Source organism: Colobus angolensis, unplaced genomic scaffold (genome assembly GCF_000951035.1).
Source record: "Colobus angolensis palliatus isolate OR3802 unplaced genomic scaffold, Cang.pa_1.0 Scaffold128, whole genome shotgun sequence".
Lineage (NCBI taxonomy): Eukaryota > Metazoa > Chordata > Mammalia > Primates > Cercopithecidae > Colobus > Colobus angolensis.
In genome coordinates, this window is record NW_012114030.1 from 3650534 (window position 1) to 3669660 (window position 19127).

Sequence of the window (19127 nt, forward strand, 5' to 3'; positions counted from 1 at the left end):
TAGGGTCCTGAGGGGTTGGCATCTGCCCCACCCCCCTCCAGTCCGGCTGAAATTTCAAGGTCAAGGGGTGCCTTCTGGCAGTCAAGGGGGAGCCTGGGAGGGGCAGAGCAGGGATTTGCATCCACCCAAGCAAAGGGCATCAAGCCAAGTCATCTGATGAGAGACTGCGGTGGGGTTGGGGGTGTGTGGGCGGCCGGCCCATCCTCGGATCAGCTGCGTTCTCTGCCCGCCCCCTCTGACTCATGCTGACAACCTTCTTCCTGCCCCTGGCCACCTCTCTGCCCACTTGCTTCCTCAGTACCTTGGTCCAGCTCTTCCTGCAACGGCCCAGGAGCTCAGAGCTCCACGTCTGACCTTCTAGTCATGACCAGGACCAGGGCAGCGCTCCTCCTGTTCACAGGTGAGCCTAGGCCCCAGTGAAGTAGGGCTGGGGACCCAGGTCCAAGGGAGCCAGGGCCTTGAAATGGGGGCTCAGGCTGGGGGTTTAGGATCTGGGTAGGAAGAGAGACTGAGTCAAGCATGAGGGAGAGGCTGGCACATAGGGTTTGAAATTTGGAGTTTGCGGAGGGAGAGGATATTGATGAACCAACTTTGGGGGAGTTCCAGAGATGCTGGAAGAGAGGCCAGTTGTCTCGACACTCCAGAGATTTTAAAAATAGATAGAATGTGCCAAGCTTGTGCTCTGTGGACAGAATGCTTTGGTACCCAAGTTTTCCTGGAGTCTCTCTCATAGCACTTGAGGGGCACTTTGGGGAAAGATCCTTTTTAGAGCCTGGGTACTGCTCTGCAGAAATGGAGAACTGAAACTCGATAGCGGATGGTGGGCAAGGGGCCTCCCTGGACCCTGGGAAGGAGAGAAGGGGATGAGTTGGGTGTCCAGAAGACCCAGGCACCCTGGGCATCAGGCTCAGAGGGGAGATTGGGGCGCTGGGGCTGGGGGTAGAGGGCGGCCAGGCAGGAGGAAGACCCTTCTCCAAAGCTCTCTTCCCACCTCTTTCCCAGCCTTAGCAACTTCTCTGGGTTTCAACTTGGACATAGAGGAGCTGACAGCCTTCCGTGTGGACAGCGCTGGGTTTGGAGACAGTGTGGTCCAGTATGCCAACTCCTGGTGAGGCCCAGGTGGCGCTGGCCTTCGGCTCCATCCATCCTCTCCCTGCTCAGGGCCCCGTGCCCTGGCCCTGCCCTGTTATTTGCAAACTCTCCTCTCTGTCTGGTGTAGCGACTCTCCTGGCTAATGAAGATTTGCCCTGAAAGCAGGCACGGCCTCACAGCTAACATTTACAGAGCAGTAAGTGCAGTGCCAGGCTCATCATAGGTGGACACTGACTGAGTCCACACGACAACCTGTGAGTAGGAATCAGTCGTGCACCAAACACTTACTTGTTTTTTCTTTCTTTTTTTCTATACATTTAAAAATATAGAGAGACAGGGTCTCACTATGTTGCCTGTGTTGGTCTCAAACTCCCGGGCTCAAGCGATCCTCCCACCTCAGCCTCCCAAAGTGCTGGGATTCCAGGTGTGAGCCACCACACCCAGACTCAACAAATGTTTATTGTCTCCACACGCCAGAGAATCCAACAGACAGAAATCCCTTCCACGTGGAATTTCAAGGATGAAAATCCATCTTGCAGATGAGGAAGCTGAGGTTTAGAGAGGGAACGCACACTCGCCGGAGCGGCAGCCGTGCCGCAGCGTCCACACTCTTACCTGAAGTGTTCTTTGTCTCCTCGCAGGGTGGTGGTTGGAGCCCCCCAAGAGAGAACAGCTGCCAACCAAACGGGCGGCCTCTACCAGTGCGGCTACAGCACCGGGGCCTGTGAGCCCATTGGCCTGCAGGGTGAGTCACCGCCCCTCCTGGGACCCAGGGCAGGGCCACCAGGCTCCCCAGCTCCAGGGGCCCGTGGGGCTCACCGGAGTTTCACTTCCAACTTTTGCCGTGTCTGAGACCCTCACCCTCAGACATGCCTCCTGGCCTCTTAAGGCCTCCCCGCTCATCACACCCCTGCAGCTCTGTGAAAACCGGACAGCTCCCTTCACCATCAGACCTTGTCTCCCAGGTGGAGGTGACCCCTGCCCAGCTCTTCCACAGCCTTCTCTGTACCCCCGAAAGTGACCATGCACATATCTGTCCCTGCAGTCCCCCCGGAGGCCGTGAACATGTCCCTGGGCCTGTCCCTGGCGGCTACCACCAGCCCCCCCCAGCTGCTGGTGAGGAAGGGAGGGAGGAGCCGGGGCCGCGGGGCCTGGGAGTCTCTTGTAGGGTGGAGGTGCTGGAATGCAAGGGTGGGAGGGAGCGGGAGCAGTCCCCCAGCAGCCCGCTGTGTCCCCAGGCCTGCGGCCCCACCGTGCACCACGGGTGTGGGAGGAACATGTACCTGACCGGACTCTGCTTCCTCCTGGCCCCCACCCAGCTCACCCAGAGGCTCCCGGCGTCCGGGCAGGGTGAGTGACAGGACCACCAAGTCTTTGAGGAGCTCATGCGCATCCAATTGGGGGGACGGTGGGCTAGAGACAGTCTTGCCAGAGTGGATCAGGAAGAAGGGATCTGGAAAAAGAGTTACCACGTGTCGCAGTGGTTCCCGACACTGCCGCCCGCACACCCTGCCCGTTCCTGGCCCGCCGCTGGACCTTTCCTGTGACCTTAACCTCTCCAAGCATCCGTTCTTCATCTGTTGGATGGGGAGAATAACACACCCAGCACTGAAAGTAACATAGGATGATTCATGGCCAGGGAGTAGCACAGCAGCTAGTACCAGGTGACAGCCCCATGAAGGCCAGCTGCTGTTATTTTTAGAGAAGAGGATCTATTTTCATCCAGTGGGTCCTGGGATATGACCAATTGGTTTGCGCAGTAGTTTAGGAAAGGTCAGTGAAAGTGCAGTGTGAGCAACGTGTGTGTGTGTGTGTGTGTGTGTGCATGTGTGTATACATATGTGTGTGTATACATGTGCGCATGCACACATGTACATGCATGTGTGTGCATGTATGTGTGTGTGTGCGTGTGCACATGCAGGTTGAGACGCAGGGCCTGGCTTCCCTGGTGCTGATGGGGAAGAAGGATAAGGAAGCGGAACAGTGGGCTTTTCAGACCTGGCAGGCTGAGGCCTCCCCTTGGTTTCACATTTGCTCTCAAGCCCTTGGTGAGACTGACATCTGGTTGCAAATAGGGTGCCCCTTCCAGCACCTCCGTGGGTCCAGACTCCATCCACAGGAGCCTGGGCACTCATCAGAATGCCCAGGACACCTGTCTCTCCGGTGGAGGCCTCTGGGGCAGAGAGGATGCTGAGCGGTCGCATGGAAGGGGATCTCCTCTCCAGGTGCTGTAAGAGCATCCTCTTCCCAGGATAGACGCTGCCTTCACACAGGAGGGGAGTGGGGTCCTGTATTTAAGCTGAGAACAGAACAGGCCCAGTGTGTGGCTGTTGCCTGTGATGATTTGTTTAAAATATTAACAATCAAGGCAGGAGGGTCATTTGAGGCCTGGAGTTTGAGACCAGCCTGGGCAACATAGTGAGACTTCATCTCTACAAAAAATAAATATAAAATACAAAGTAGCTGGGCATGGTGTTACATACATATAGTGCCAACTACTGGGGAGGCTGAGGCAGGAGAATCGCTTGAGCTCAGGAGTTGGAGGCTGTAGGGAGCTATGATGGCACCACTGCACTCCAGCCTGGGTGACAGTGAGATTCCGTCTCAATTAAAAAAAAAAAATTAACAAAACTACCATTCAGCACTGAGCAGTGAGGACAAACACTGGCCAGGAACTGGTGCCAGTTTGTATCATTGCTGGATGGGGTGACATTGAGGGAGGAAGGAGGAATGGGTCCAGGGAGGCGCACAGATATCCAGGGTGGAGGGGGAGGCCCTCTGCTTCCTACCGTCTGCATTGGAGAAATCTTCCTGTTTTGTTTTGTTTTTTTCTTCTATTTTTTTAGAGACAGTCTTACTCTGTCACTGAGGCTGGAGTGCAGTGGTACAATCACAGCTCACTGCAGCCTCCAACTCCTGGGCTCAAGTGATCCTCCCACCTCAGCCTCCAGAGTAGCTGGAACCACAGAGAAGAGCCACCAGGCCCAGCTGATTTTTAACAATGTTTAGTAGATGTGAGGTCTCGCTATGTTGTCCAGGCTGATCTTGAAATCCTGGGCTCAAGCAATTCTTCTGTCTAGGCCTCCCAAAGTGCTTGGATTACAGGCGTAAGCCACTGCACCCAGTCTGACCTTCACTTTTTTTTATCGACAGGGCTGGCTGCACAGGGGTGAGCAGCTTCATCACAGCCTTTTTTTTTTTTTCTTTTTTTTTTTTTTTTTGAGATGGAACCTCATTCTGTTGCCAGGCTGGAGTGCTGTGGTGCGATCTCGGCTCACTGCAGCCTCCACCTCCTGGGTTCAAGCAATTCTGCCTCAGCCTCCAGAGTAGCTAGGACCACAGGTGCATGCCACCACACCCAGCTAATTTTTGTATTTTTAGTAGAGATGGAGTTTCACTATGTTCGCCAGGATGGTCTCGATCTCCTGACCTCATGATCCGCCCACCTCGGCCTTCCAAAGTACTGGGATTACAGGTGTCAGCCACTGCGCCCGGCCCATCACAGCCTCTTTATGCAACTTTAAGAGAATGAAGGGCCTTGTTCCAGGCAGGGGGTTAGGGAAGTCCTGCCCCCGATGAGGAGAGGACCCAGGGTATGGAGTCTGACTCCCATCGCCAGACTAGGGGCTTAGGGGAGGAAGGGTTTTGGGAGAGTGAGCTCTTGTGGCCAGGAGGCCATCGTCCTGCGCTCTGGGAGTGTCTCTTGGAGGACCGGTGCCACCTCCTTCCCCAGAGTGCCCAAGACAGGAGCTGGACATTGTGTTCCTGATTGATGGCTCAGGCAGCATCTCCCCCGGCAACTTTGCCACGATGATGAACTTCGTGAGAGCTGTGATAAGCCAGTTCCAGAGACCCAGCACCCAGGTGTGCCTTTGGGGCAGGGAGGCTGCTGGGGGCAGGTGCTTGGATCCTGGTGAAATGGCCTCAGCCCCGGCCCTGTGTGCTTCTCCCAGTTTTCCCTGATGCAGTTCTCCAGTGAATTCTACGTACACTTCACTTTTGAGAAATTCAGGCGCACCTCAAACCCCCTCGGCCTGTTGGCTTCTGTTCACCAACTGAGAGGGTTCACACACACGGCCACTGCCATCCAAAAAGTCGTGTGAGTCCTGACTTCTTCCAGGCACAGTCCCAAAGCACCCAGGTCTTCCCTTGGGCCTCATCTGTCTCCACGAGAAGGGGACAGTCAGGGACTGAAATCCAGCCCGTAATACCCTTGCCAAGCTTGGGCCTCTGGGTGGGACTAGGGCCTCCCAAAGGAAAAGGCATCTTCTCATTTTCACAAGGGCACCAGGGGCTAGTGTGGTTTTGTTCACAGGCCTCTTAAGATCTCTTCTTTCCTGATAGGCACCAATTGTTCCAGGCCTCACATGGGGCCCGTGGGGATGCCACTAAAATTCTCATTGTCATCACTGATGGGAAGAAAGAAGGCGACAGCCTGGATTATAAGGATGTCATCCCCATGGCTGATGCAGCAGGCATCATCCGCTATGCAATTGGGGTAGGGCATGGGACGGCTTCCCCCTTCTCCCACGGCTTCCTCTCAGGGCAACTTCCTTTTCTATTTATTTTCTTTTCTCTTTGAGACAGGGTCTTGCTCTATTACTCAGGCAGTGGTGCAATCCTAGCTCACTGCAGCCTCGAACTCCTGGGTTCCAGTGATCCTTCCACCCCAGCCTCCCCAGTAGCTGGGACCACTGGCGTGTGCCATCAAACTTGGCTTTTTTTTTTTATTTTTTTGGTTGAGATGGGGTCTTGCTATGTTGCCCAGGCTGGTCTCAAATTCCTGGCCTCAAACAATTCTACCACCTTGGCTTCCCAAAGCTCAGGGATTACAGGTGTGAACCACCGCCAACAACATACCTTTCAAGGACAGAAACACCAGCTCTCTCGGCTCTTACTGCCTTCAGGATGAAAACTCTGCCCCAGACTGGAGACCATGATCCTTTCTCCTAAACTCCCTGATGCCGTCCGGGCCTCATGTTTCTCCTGTGTCCATGGGGTGTGACCATGTTGATCTTGTGGGGTTATCGGAGGATGTTGCACCCAGTGCACACAGAAACATTCGATTTATGATTTTTACTGAGTTGATCTTTTCTGGAGACAGGTTGGATCAGCTTTTCAAAACAAAAACTCTTGGAAAGAATTAAATGACATTGCATCGAAGCCCTCCCAGGAACACATATTTAAAGTGGAGGACTTTGATGCTCTGAAAGATATTCAAAACCAGCTGAAGGAGAAGATCTTTGCCATTGAAGGTGAATCTGAAGGGAGCTCTTAGCTTGGGGACTCCTTAGTCGTAACACTTTTCCACTTAGAACCCAAGGCTCCGTGAAACAGGTAGACAGCAGCCCAGTTCTCCTGCTTTCCCAGGACCCCGATAGCCACGTCTGTCAGCTTGTCCCCACTGATGTCCCCCAGCACTGTCAGAGCTGCCCCAAAGTGGCCCCAGGGATGGCCCTGCTCCCCACAGAGAATGATCTCACACCACCACCGGCTCCACTGCAGAACAAAAAGCAGTGCCAGGCCCAGCCCAGGAGACCCTTCCACCCACACTGGGACCTACCCAGCCCACGTCCCACCAGCCACTCACTCCCCTGGGCAAGGGGCACGCGGACTCCTGGCCCCCTCGGGTCGGCTCGTAGACCCGTGGGGGGGCCCTGGTGAGGACCAGATCGGTGCTGCCATCGCTGTCCACATCCATGGAGCAAAGGGGGGCCCTGAAATTGGAGCTGATCTGGAGGGCAGAGCCTGTTCCCTGTCATAGGCATCAGCCCTCCCTGGGCCTCCAGTCTTAGCTTCTCCTAAAGCTGAAGTGTTCTTAGACCTGGCAAAGCTCATCTCCCTCCCTGGCACTCGAGCGTCATACTTTTCCCCAGGTACGGAGACCACAAGCAGTAGCTCCTTCGAACTGGAGATGGCGCAGGAGGGCTTCAGCGCTGTGTTCACACCTGTGAGTGGGGCCCCTTAGGCCGATGATGTGCGGTGAGGGGAGGAGGGAGCAGGGAAGGCCAGGGTGGGTGTCAGATGGGTAAGGGGCACGGGCGGCAGGCGTATCTCTTGTACATGCTGTCTTCCTGCTCCGGCCTCTGCTCAGTCCTGGAATCCTTTCCTCCCAGGATGGCCCCATTCTGGGGGCTGTGGGGAGCTTCACCTGGTCTGGAGGTGCCTTCCTGTATCCCCCAAATACGAACCCCACCTTCATCAACATGTCTCAGGAGAATGTGGACATGAGGGACTCTTACCTGGGTGAGAAACGACCAGGGGTTGGGGACAGGTGGGAGATGCGCTGCCTAGGGTGGGGTCCAGGGTTCTGGGGAGGGGAGATGGGGGCTGTGCAGCCTGAAGTGGGGGTCCAGGGTTCTGGGTGGGGGGAATGGGGGCCTTTGTGCTGAGACCTGGGCCCCTCAGGTTACTCCACGGAGCTGGCTCTCTGGAAAGGGGTGCAGAGCCTGGTCCTGGGGGCCCCCCGCTACCAGCATACCGGGAAGGCTGCCGTCTTCACCCAGGTGTCCGGGCAATGGAGGCTGAAGGCCGAAGTCACGGGGACACAGGTTGGGCGTGACAGAAGCCAGAGGGGAAGATGAGGGTGGGGACAGTGGCTGGGGCCAGGAAGAGGATGGAGGGGCTTTGGGGGGCTTGGGGGAGGTCCTGGTACCTGGGGAGAGGTGGGACCTGGCCCACAGGGCTGCCTCTGGCGGGGACAGGCAGCATGACCCAGGCTCTGCCCCACAGATCGGTTCCTACTTCGGGGCCTCCCTCTGCTCTGTGGATGTGGATGGTGATGGCAGCACTGACCTGATCCTCATCGGGGCCCCCCATTACTACGAGCAGACCCGAGGGGGCCAGGTGTCCGTGTGTCCCTTGCCCAGGGGGGTGAGTGGCTGATGGGACCTGGGCTGGGTGGGGTCCAGTGTGGGTGGAGGGGTTGCCCAGGTTGGACCTGGCACTGCTTTCGTTCTGCAGTGGAGAAGGTGGTGGTGTGATGCTGTTCTCCATGGGGAGCAGGGCCATCCCTGGGGTCGCTTTGGGGCGGCTCTGACAGTGCTGGGGGACGTGAATGGGGACAAGCTGATGGACGTGGTCATCGGGGCCCCAGGAGAGGAAGAGAACCAGGGTGCTGTCTACCTGTTTCACGGAGCCTTGGGACCTAGCATCGGCCCTTCCCACAGCCAGGTGAGGCCGTGTCCCGCTTCTGTCATTAGAGCAGCCTCCTCCTTGCCTCTCCCGCTCTGTCATACAGGAAAACTGTCCCTTTTTACCTTTTCCTACCTCCCTTGCCCAGCTCTGAGCACCTTGTAGCAGTGGTGCGGTCTCAGCTCACCGCAACCTCCGCCTCCCAGGTTCAAGCGATTCTCTGCCTCAGCCTCTGGAGTAGCTGGAATTACAGGCATGCACCACCATGTCTGGTGAATTTTTTGTATTTTAGTAGAGATAGGCTTTCGACATGTTAGCTAGGCTGGTCTCGAATTCCTGACCTCAGGTGATCCGCCTGTCTCGGCCTCCCAAAGTGCTGGGATTATAGGTGTGAGCCACCACGCCCAGCCCCTCGCCAGTTTTACAAGGTACACAGGTCAGGCGCAGAAAACCCATTTTATAGATAGAATGTGGGACACTGGGAAGACAAGAGCCTTGATTTGCCAGAGGTTCAGAGTGGGTCCGGGACGGTGAAGGGTGCTCCGGCCTCCTGACCTCCAACCTGGCGTGCAGTCTCCGGGCTCCCTGCTGCTCACCACTTAGGTCCAGTCGTTTCAACCTACCCTTCCACTTGCTCCTCGCCTCCCTGGATGCTACATGATTTTATTCCCTTTCTGCCATCAAGGTCCCACCGTGTACCCATCCCTGCAGCCACCCTCCACCCAAGGGAGCAGGGTTCCCTGAGAACAAGGGCTGCTTTCCTTGGCAAAAGTCAAGAAAGCCCTGTTAAAAAATAGGCAAAGGGGCTGCTCCAGGTGGCTCACATCTGTAATTCCAACACTTCGGGAGGCTGAGGCAGGAGGATCACTTGAGGCCAGGAGTTTCAGGCCAGCCTGGGCAACATAGGGAGATCCCATCTCTAGAAAAAAATTTAAAAATTGGGCAGGCTTCGTGGTGCTGTAGTAACTGTAGTCCCAATTACTCGGGAGGCTGAGGTGGGATGATCACCTGAGCCCAGGAGGTTGAGGCTGCAGTGAGCTATGATTGCGTCACTTCACTTCAGCCCAGGTGAAAGAGCAAAACCCTGTGTCAAAAAAAAAAAAAAAGATTTGGATAGGGATAGACATTTCTCCAAAGAAGAGGTACAAAGGGCCACTGAGTGGATAAAATGATTCTCAACATCATTAGTCATCAGAAATCAAAACTATAACGAAATGCCACTTCTTACCTACTGGAATGACTAGAAACAAAGACGGATAATGACAGGTGTTGGTGAGGACTGGGAGAAGTGGGCATCCTCCCGCACTGCTGGGGATAATGTAAATCCACGCAGCTGCTTTGGAAATCAGTCTGGCAGATCCTCAAAACATTAAACATAGGCTGGGCACAGTGGCTCACACCTGTAATCCCAGCACTTTGGGAGGCCGAGGCAGGTGGATTGCCTGAGGCCAGGAGTTCAAGACCAGCCTGGCCAACACAGTGAAACCCCATCTCTACTAAAAATACAAAAAAACAAAAACAAAAAAAAAACAACTACCTGGGCGTGGCGGTGGGCGCCTGTAATCCCAGCTACTCGGGAGGCTGAGGCAGGAGACTCGATTGAACCTGGGAGGTGGAGGTTGTGGTGAGCCAAGATTGTGGCACTGCACTCCAGCCTAGGCAACAAGAGCAAAACTCCGTCTCAAACAAACAAACAAAAAGTTAAACATAGAGTTGCCATGTGATCTGGCAATTCCACCTATAAAACATGCTAAGTGAGGGAAGCCAGGCACAGAAGGCCACATGTATTCAGGCCAAATGTCCAGAACAGGCAAATCTGTAGAGACAGAAAGTAGATGAGCAGTTTCACAGGGCTGGGTGTGGGGGGAAGTCAGGGGCATGAGGGTGACTGCGAATGGGTATGGAGTCTCTTTTTGGGGTAGTGGAAATGTTCTAAAATGGATTGTGGTAGTGGTTTCACAACTCTGTAAACATACCAAAACCCACTAAATCATATACTTTAAAGGGGTGAGTTTTGTGCTATGTGGTCTATAGCTTAAAAAAGCTGTTACCAAAAAGAAAAAAGTGGCAGGGAAGGTCCCTGCAGTTCTGTCACACACCAGCTGTGTGATCTTTGACAGGTAACTCACTGTCTCTGTGCTCAGTTTTCTCACTGGTAAAATGGTGATACTAATAGAACCAACCTTACTGAACTGCTGCTGTGAGGATTAAATGAGTTAGTATGCATGAAGTGCTTATCACAGTGCTTGGCACACAATAGGTGTCATGTTGTTATAATCTGTTTTAATTATCATTAAGATAGTTTAACAACTGGCCAGGTGCAGTGGCTACCGCCTGTAATCCCAGCACTTTGGGAGGTCGAGGCAGGCAGATCACTTGAGGTCAGGAGTTCCAGACCAGCCTGGCCAATGTGGGGAAATCCCGTCCCTACCAAAAATACAAAAATTAGCTGTGCGTGGTGGCGCATGCCTGCAATCCCAGCTACTCGGGAGGCTGAGGCAAGAAAATGACTCGAACCCAGGAGTCGGAGTAGCAGTAAGCTGAGATTGCGCCACTGCACTCCAGCCTGGGTGCCAGAGTGAGACTCCATCTCAAAACAAATGAACAAAAAACATATAGTTTAACAACTGAAGGGGAATCTAAAAAGAGGGTGAAAGACAGTTGAGAATAACAAGGGCCCACATGTTGTCATGAAATTGTGAACAGTTCATTCCAACTCCCATGACCCATCACAAAGCACATGTTTTATACACTTTGCAGATACTGCATTCTTTACACGTTGAAGGTGTGTAGCAACCCTGCACTGAGCAAGTCTATCAGTGCTGTTTACCCAGCTGCACGCACTCACTTTGTGTCTCTGTGTTACGTTTGGTAATTCTCACAATGTTTCAAACTTTTTGAAATTATCATGTCTGTGATGGTGAGCTGTGATCAGTGATCTTCGATGTTACCATTGTCCTTGTTTTGGGGCACCATGAACCATGTCCATATACGAAGGCGAACTTCATAAATGTGTGTGTTCTGACTGCTCCACTACCGATAGCTCCCCTGTCTCTCTCTCCGTCTCCTCTGGCCTCCCTATTCCCATTCCCTGCAATGCAACAATATTGAAATTAAGCCAAATAATAACTCTACAATGGTCTTTAAGTGTTCAAGTGAAAGGAAGAGTCACATGTCTCTCACTATTTATTTACTGAGGCAGGGTCTCACTCTGTTACCCAGGCTGGAGTACACTGGTGTGATCTCGGCTCACTGAAACTTCCCCTCTGGGGTTCAAGTGATTCTCCTGCCTCAGCCTCCTGAGTAGCCGGCATTACACGTGCATGCCACCATGCCTGGCTAATTTTTGTATTTTTAGTAGAGATGGGGTTTCGCCATGTTGGCCTGGCTAGTCTCAAACTCCTGACTTTAAGTGATCTGCCTGCCTTGGCCTCCCAAAGCACTGGGATTACAGACGTGAGCCACCGTGTCTGGCCACATATTTCACACGTTAGATCAAAACCTAGAAATGATTAACCTTGGTGAAGAAGCCATGTCAAAAGCCAAGACGGACTGAAGGCGTTTTGCACCAAACAGCCAAATTCTGAATGCAAAACAAAAGTTATTAAAGGAAATTGAGTGCTACTCCAGTGAACATAGGAATGATAAGAAAGCGAAACAGCCTAATTGCTATTATGAAGGAAGTTTTGAGTGCTCTGGATAGAAGATCAAACCAGCCACAATATTCCCTTAAGCCAAAGCCAAATCCAGAGCAAGGTCCGAATGCTCTTCAGTTCTGTGAAGGCTGAGAGAGGTGAGGAAGCTACAGAAGAAAAGCTGGAAGTCAGCAGAGGTGGAAGTCAGCAGGATTCATGAGGTTTAAGGAAAGAAGCAATCTCCACAACATAAAAGTACAAGGTGAAGCAGCAAGTACAGATGGAGAAGGCACAGCAAGTCTCCAGAAGATCTCTGATGAAGGTGGCTACACTCAACAACAGGTTTTCAATGTAGATGAGACGGCCTTCGATGGAAGAAGATGCCATCTAGGACTTTCAGAGAAGTCAGTGCCTGGCTTCAAAGCTTCAAAGGACAGGCTGACTCTCTTGTTAGAGGCTAATGCCGCTGGTAGGACTTCAAGTTTGTAGTCAGTGCTCATTTACCATTTGGAAAATTCCAGGGCCCTAAAGAATGATGCTAAATCCACCCTTCCTGTGCTCTAGAAATGGAGCAAAGCCAGGGAGACAGCACACCTGTTTATAGCATAGTTGGGTAAGTGTTTTAAACCCATTCTGGAGACCTGCTGCTCAGAAAAATAGATTTCTTTCCAAAGTTTGCTACTTATTGACAATGCACCTGGTCACCCAAGAGCTCTGATGGGGATGATCACGGAGATTAGTGTTGTTTCCACGCCTGCAAACCCAACATCCATTCTGCAGTCCATGGACCAAGGAGTAATTTCGACTTTCAAGTCTCATTATTTCAGAAATACATTTCATAAGGCTGCCATACATAGTGATTCTTCTGATGGATCTGGGCAAAATCAGTTGAAAACCTTCTGGAAAAAATTCACCACTTTAGATGCCATTAAGAACATTCATGATTCACGAGAGGGGGTCAAAATATCAACTTAGCAAGAGTTCAGGAGAAGCTGATTCCAATTCTCGTGGATGACTTTGAGTGGTTCTAGACTTCAGGGGAGGAAGTGACTGCGGATGTGGTGGAAATAGAGAACCAGAATTAGAAGGTGGAGCCTGAACTGCTGCAATTTCATGATGAAACTTGCACAGATGAGGACCTGCTTCTTACGGATGAGGAAATAAAGTGGTTTTTTTTTTTCAGATGGAATCTATTCCTGGTGAAGATGCTATGAAAATTGTTGAAATGACGACACAAGATTAAGAATATTACATAAACAGGCCGGGCACAGTGGCTCACCTCTGTAATCCGAGCACTTTGGGAGGCAAGAGGTGGGCAAATCACCTGAGGTCGGGAATTTGAGACCAGCCTGGCCAACATAGGGAAACCTCATCTCTACTAAAAAAATCAGCCGGGTGTGGTGGCGGTTTTCTGTAATCCCAGCTACTCAGGAGGCTGAGGCAGGAGAATCACTTGAACCTGGGAGGCGAAGGTTGCAGTGAGCCGAGATCACACCACTGCACTCCAGCAACAGTGAAAGTGTGTCTCAAAAAAAAAAAAATTATATAAAAGTAGTTGATAAACGAGCACAGAATTTGAGAGGATTGACTTCAACTTTCAAAGAAGCTCTACTGTGAGTAAAATGTTATCAACCAGCAACCCATGCTCCAGAGAAATTTCATGAAAGGAAGAGTCCATCCGGGCAGCAAACTTCCTCACTGTCTTATTTTAGGAAATTGCCATAACCTCCCCAACCTCCAGGAGTTGCCACTGTGATCAGTCAACCGTGTCACCGTGTCACCATCAGCAAGACCCTCCATAGGCAAAAAGATTATGCCTTGCTAAAGGCTTAAATGATCGTTAGCATTTTTTACCAATCAAATTTTTTTATTTTTATTTTTGAACTTTTATTTTAGATTTAGAGGGGGTACACCTAGCCTTTCTAGACTCCCTCAGTAATTGGTAAATTTCTCTTTTTATTTTGTTATTATTCTTTTTTCTTTTGTTTTTCTTTTTTAAATTTTTATTTTTTAGACACAGAGTCTCATCGTGTCCCTCAGGCTGGAGTGCAGTGGCGCAATCATAGCTGACTGCAGCCTCGAACTCTTGGGCTCAAGAGATCCTCCTGCCAAAGCCTCCTGAGTAGCTGGGACCACAGGCACAAGCCAGTGTGCCGGGCTCATTATTATTACTTTTTTTTTTTTGAGACAGAGTCTTGCTCTGTCACCAAGGCTGGAGTGTAGTGGCGCAATCTCCGCTCACTGCAACCTCCTCCTCCTGGGTTCAAGTGATTCTCCTGCCTCAGCCTCCTGAGCAGCTTGGATTGCAGGTGTGCCATCACATCTGGCTAATTTTTGTATATTTAGTAGAAACGGGGTATCATCATGTTGGCCAGGCTGGTCTGGAACTCCTGACCTCAGGTGATCCACCCGCCTTGGCCTCCCAAAGTGTTGGGATTACAGGCGTGAGCCACCGTGTCCACCCATTATTATTACTTTTAATGCCTGCCAGTTCCATTGGTGCACAGAGATTTAAATGGCACATTCTTCCAGGGAGCAGGCATAACATGAGCACTGGGAATGAAGGTGATAGGTTCTACAGGGGAGGCAGTGCCCAGGAGGGTGGATGTGCGTGTGGATGTGACCACTCCCAGTCCACCCCGGCTTTTTCTTGTCCTTTGAAGAGACAGAGTGACAGCAAGAAACAAAAAGGGGACTTGGGCCTGGGGTCAGAGGGTCTGGTGTTGGGTCTGGAGTCGGCCTGTTAAAGGCTACATGGAGTTGGCACTGTCCCCAACCTCTCTCCTGCATCTTTGCAACAAGGGAGGTGAGGCTGGACGAGCTCCAAGGTCCCTTTCAGCCTTAATACGCATTGTGATACATTATTGACTGCTGGCCGTATTCTGGGTGTTGTTCTAAGAACCGTAGGAATTCCTCTCCCGCGCACGGCTAAACTCTGAGCTAATAGTATCATTATATGAAAGATGAGGAAACGGAGGCACAGACAGATTGAGTCCTTGCCCACGGCCTCGTGGCTCGTACGTGGAGGAGTCAGAACTGGAACTAGAGACTGATTGAATGAATGACACTTGGATCCCCAGGACACCCTTCCGATCTCCACTCCTACATCTGTTTCTTAGCAATCATCTCCCAACTCCTACCTCCTCTTTTCACGTTCTTCTTGGTGACATCTGTTCACAACTCACCTCTTCTCTCCCTTTGTGATGGTCCTACGTCCATATCCCCCTTGTTACTTATTTCCAACTTCTTCCCCCACCTTCCAGCTTGATTCACTGTTTTCTCTTCTGGCCAGCGGATCGCCGGTTCCCAGCTCTCCCCCGGCCTGCAGTATTTTGGGCAGGCGCTGAGCGGGGGTCAAGACCTCACCCAGGATGGACTGGTGGACCTGGCCGTGGGGGCCCGGGGCCAGGTGCTCCTGCTCAGGTGAGAGCAGCCTTTCTCGGACGCTCCCCGGGTGGTCCTAGGTCCAGATGGGGGTGCCCACCCCCCACCCCACCCCACATGGTGCTCCCAGGAGCCAAGGGCCTGTCCTCAGCTCAGTGCTCTGCCCGCAGGACGAGACCTGTGCTCTGGGTAGGGGTGAGCATGCAGTTCAAACCTGCCGAGATCCCCAGGTCTGCATTTGAGTGTCGGGAGCAGGTGGTCTCTGACCAGATCCTGGGACAGTCCAGCATCTGCCTTTACATTGACAAACGTTCCAAGAACCTGCTTGGGAGCCGTGAGTCCCCTCCCCTCCAACCCAGGACACCCTGACCTCTGGAGTCCCCCAGCCCCAGACGCCTTTCTCCCACCCTGCCCGTTGTCCACCCAAGGAGTTCCTGTCTCTCTCAACGCCGTTTCTGTGACCACCTACAGGTGACCTCCAAAGCTCTCTGACGGTGGACCTGGCTCTCGACCCTGGCCGCCTGAGTCCCCGTGCCACCTTCCAGGAAACAAAGAACCGGAGTCTGAGCCGAGTCCAAGTCCTCGGGCTGCAGACATACTGTGAAACCTTCACCCTGCTGCTCCCGGTGCGTCTGGGCATGAACATGGGTGGCGGCCGCGCTGGGGCTGGCAGAAGGCAGGGCAGGGACAGAACAGGCTGCATGCATTCCAGCCTCCCTGTGGCTCAGCCCAGCACAGGACCAGGCATGAAGGAGGTGCTTACTGCATAGCCAGTGAGTGAGTGAGCGAGCGAACAAGTGATGAGATCGGCTGCAACTGCCAGGGGCCACACGGTTGGATTTCAGGAAAGAGAATTGGGCAGCCTGAGAGAGCTCTGCGGCTTCCGGCTGGGCTTGTTTTCAGGCACTCACTGGACACGCATTTATCGAGCTGCTCCCGGGAGATAGGCCCTGCCCTGGGGGCATAGCGGTGGCCAAAACAGTCATTGCTGATCCGGAGGTCTGTGGGGAGGAGAAAAAAAAACAAAGGCAAACCAGGGGAGAGAACAGAGAGGGTGTCAGGGAGGCCTCCTGAAGGCGGTGATGCTGAGCAGGCCCTGAAGGTAGCGGAAGCCGCGTGGGAGCTGGGCAGGGGCAGGATGAGAACTGCGCGTGGGGCTGAGCGCAGCTGTGCACAGCGCTCACCTCACCCTCCGCTCTTCCCCACGCCCATCCCCCAGACCTGCGTGGAGGACTCTGTGACCCCCATCACCTTGCGTCTGAACTTCACGCTGGTGGGCGAGCCCCTCCCTGCCTTCAGAAACCTGCGGCCTATGCTGGCCGCGGATGCTCAGAGATACTTCATGGCCTCCGTGAGTCCTGGCGCTGGGGTCTCCCAGAGAGGGCGCACAGCGTGGGGCCTGGGTCTCGGAGAAAACCCCCCATTGCCTTCCCACGCAGCTCCCCTTTGAGAAGAACTGTGGAGCTGACCATATCTGCCAGGACAATCTAGGCATCTCCTTCAGCTTCCCAGGGTGAGTGCCCCCACCTTAGACCTGCCCTACTGCCCCAGCCTCCTTCCTGGAATCTGGGACTCCTGTCTCTGGCTCTCCCTAACATTGTTTCATCCTATACTCAAAACCCAGGTGTCCTGGCTGGGCACAGTGGTCCGCGCCTATAATCCCAGCACTTTGGGAGGCCAAGGCGGGAGGATCTTTTGAGGCCAGGAGTTAGGGATCAGCCTGGGCAACAGAGTGAGATCCCATTTCTACAAAAACAAAACAAAACAACAGCAACAACAAAAGATCAGCTGAGTAGAGCATGTCTATAGTCCCAGTTACTTAGGAGGCTGAAGCTTAAGGATTGCTTGAGCTCTGGAGTTGGAGGTCACAGTGAGCCATGATCACACCACTGCACTCCAGCCTGGGTGAAAGATCAGCACTGCGTTTTTTTTTTAAAAAAAAAAAAGAGAGAAGAAGAACCCAGGTGTCCTGTCCCCTGTCTATCTCCCACATCCCCACCCACCCCATTTTATCCCAGACCATTTCTAGCCTCAGTCACAGAATTATCTTCTCCTTCCCCACCCCTGATACCCAGCCTGAAGACCCTGCTGGTGGGGAGTAACCTGGAGCTGAACGCAGAAGTGATAGTGTGGAATGACGGGGAAGACTCCTACGGAACCACCATCACCTTCTCCCACCCGGCAGGACTGTCCTACCGCCATGTGGCAGAGAGCCAGGTGCTCCCTCTGGGGAAGGAGGAGGAGGTTGGGCTGGGCACTAGTGTAGATTCCTGTGCGGTTCAGAGCCTGGGCTGGGCTTGGAGGTGGTAGTGCCATCTGGGGCACGCCTCCGCTCGTGCGGTGTTCAACTTTGGGCATCGCAGTTTAAGGACACTGACTATCAGGAATGATTTCCTGAGAGGCCACTAATGTGGAGACAGAGGGGACCCTGCCCAAATGTCTTTCTATTCCTTGTTATATCAATACTCCTCTTTTGAAGAAAAACATATCTCAGCCTTCAAATATTTTAAAACACTGTTCTGTAGAAGCAAGGGGTTGAATTTATTGGTCGCTGTACATTAAGGCTTGGCAACCTTTTTCTATAAAGGGTTAGATAGTAAATATTTCAACTTTGTGGTCCACGTGGTCTGTGTCACAGCTGCTAACCTCTGCTGTTGTGGAATGAAAGCAGCCATTGACATGAATGAGTTTATGAATGAATATACCTGCAATGCAGTAAAACTTTATGTATAAAAATAGGTAGTGGCTGTTGTTTGCCAATCTCTGTTTTAGAATGCAGAACTAGGACCACAGGGAGTCAAAGAGAAACAGATGTTTTAAACAAAAATATTATGGCCAGGGTGGTGGCTCACGCCTGTAATCCCAGGACTTTGGGAGGCTGAGGCAGGCGGATCACCTGAGGTCAGGAGTTTGACCAGCCTGGCCCACATGGTGAAACTCCATCTCCACGAAAAATACAAAAATTGGCCGGGCGTGGTGGCGGGCGCCTGTAATCCCAGCTACTGGGGAGGCCGCGGCGGGAGAATTGCTTGAATCCGGAAGGGGGAGGTTGCAGTGAGCTGAGATTGTGCCACTGCACTCCAGCCTGGACGACAAAGCAAGACTCTGTCTCAAAAAAAAAAAAAAAAGAAAAGAAAAATGTTATTATGAAAAATTTAAAACATTTACAAAAGTAGAAAGTAGTTCAACAAACCTCCCCAAAACTTGTCACCTAGATTCAACAATTAGCAACATTTTGCCACATTTGTTTCATCAGTTGTTCCCCTTTGCTAAGGTATTTTCTTTCTTTCTTTCCTTCCTTCCTTCCTTCCTTCCTTCCTTCCTTCCTTCCTTCCTTCCTTCTTTCCTTCCTTGTGAGACAGGGTCTTGCTCTGTCACACAGGCTGGAGTGCAGTGGCACAATTTCAGCTTACTGTAGCTTTGACGTGCTGGGCTCAAGCAATCCTCCTATCTCAGCCTCCTGAGTAGCTACAACCACATGCACACACACCATACCTGGCTAATTTTTAAATGTTTTGTAGAGTTGGGGTCTTACCATGCTGTCCAAGCTGGTCTCTAACTCCTGGATTCAAGCAATCCTCCCATCTCAGCTTCCCAAAGTGTTGGAGTTACAGACATGAGCCACTGTGCATGACCAGCTAAAGTATTTTAAAACAAATCTCAGACATGGGGGTCATTGTACTCCTCCTTATTCACTCTGCTATGGTTTGAATGCATCACCCAAAGTTCACATGTTAGACACTTAATTCCCAATGCAACAGTGTTGAAAGGTGAAACCTTTAAAAGGTGATTAGGTTATGAGGGCTTTGCCCTCATGAATGGATGAATACTATTATCTCCAGAGTAGATTAGTCATATCAGGAGTGGGTTTCTTTCTTTCTT

The 19127-nt window shown here is 52.2% G+C and overlaps 1 protein-coding gene across 1 annotated transcript in view; it reads left to right on the plus strand.

Annotated features, from left to right (window-relative positions):
- Nucleotides 1-242: 242 nt before the first annotated feature.
- The window catches only part of ITGAX (integrin, alpha X (complement component 3 receptor 4 subunit)), a 29185-nt gene continuing 10300 nt past the window's right edge, over nucleotides 243-19127 (plus strand). Inside the window, 20 exon segments of the mRNA XM_011933639.1 lie at nucleotides 243-400; nucleotides 1003-1108; nucleotides 1734-1837; nucleotides 2138-2208; nucleotides 2331-2442; nucleotides 4826-4956; nucleotides 5046-5191; nucleotides 5437-5590; nucleotides 6197-6347; nucleotides 6969-7042; nucleotides 7209-7338; nucleotides 7501-7643; nucleotides 7825-7965; nucleotides 8056-8265; nucleotides 15154-15284; nucleotides 15416-15579; nucleotides 15717-15871; nucleotides 16465-16596; nucleotides 16685-16758; nucleotides 17321-17462. Coding sequence (XP_011789029.1) covers nucleotides 364-400; nucleotides 1003-1108; nucleotides 1734-1837; nucleotides 2138-2208; nucleotides 2331-2442; nucleotides 4826-4956; nucleotides 5046-5191; nucleotides 5437-5590; nucleotides 6197-6347; nucleotides 6969-7042; nucleotides 7209-7338; nucleotides 7501-7643; nucleotides 7825-7965; nucleotides 8056-8265; nucleotides 15154-15284; nucleotides 15416-15579; nucleotides 15717-15871; nucleotides 16465-16596; nucleotides 16685-16758; nucleotides 17321-17462 — 2508 coding nt within the window. The 5' untranslated portion in view covers nucleotides 243-363.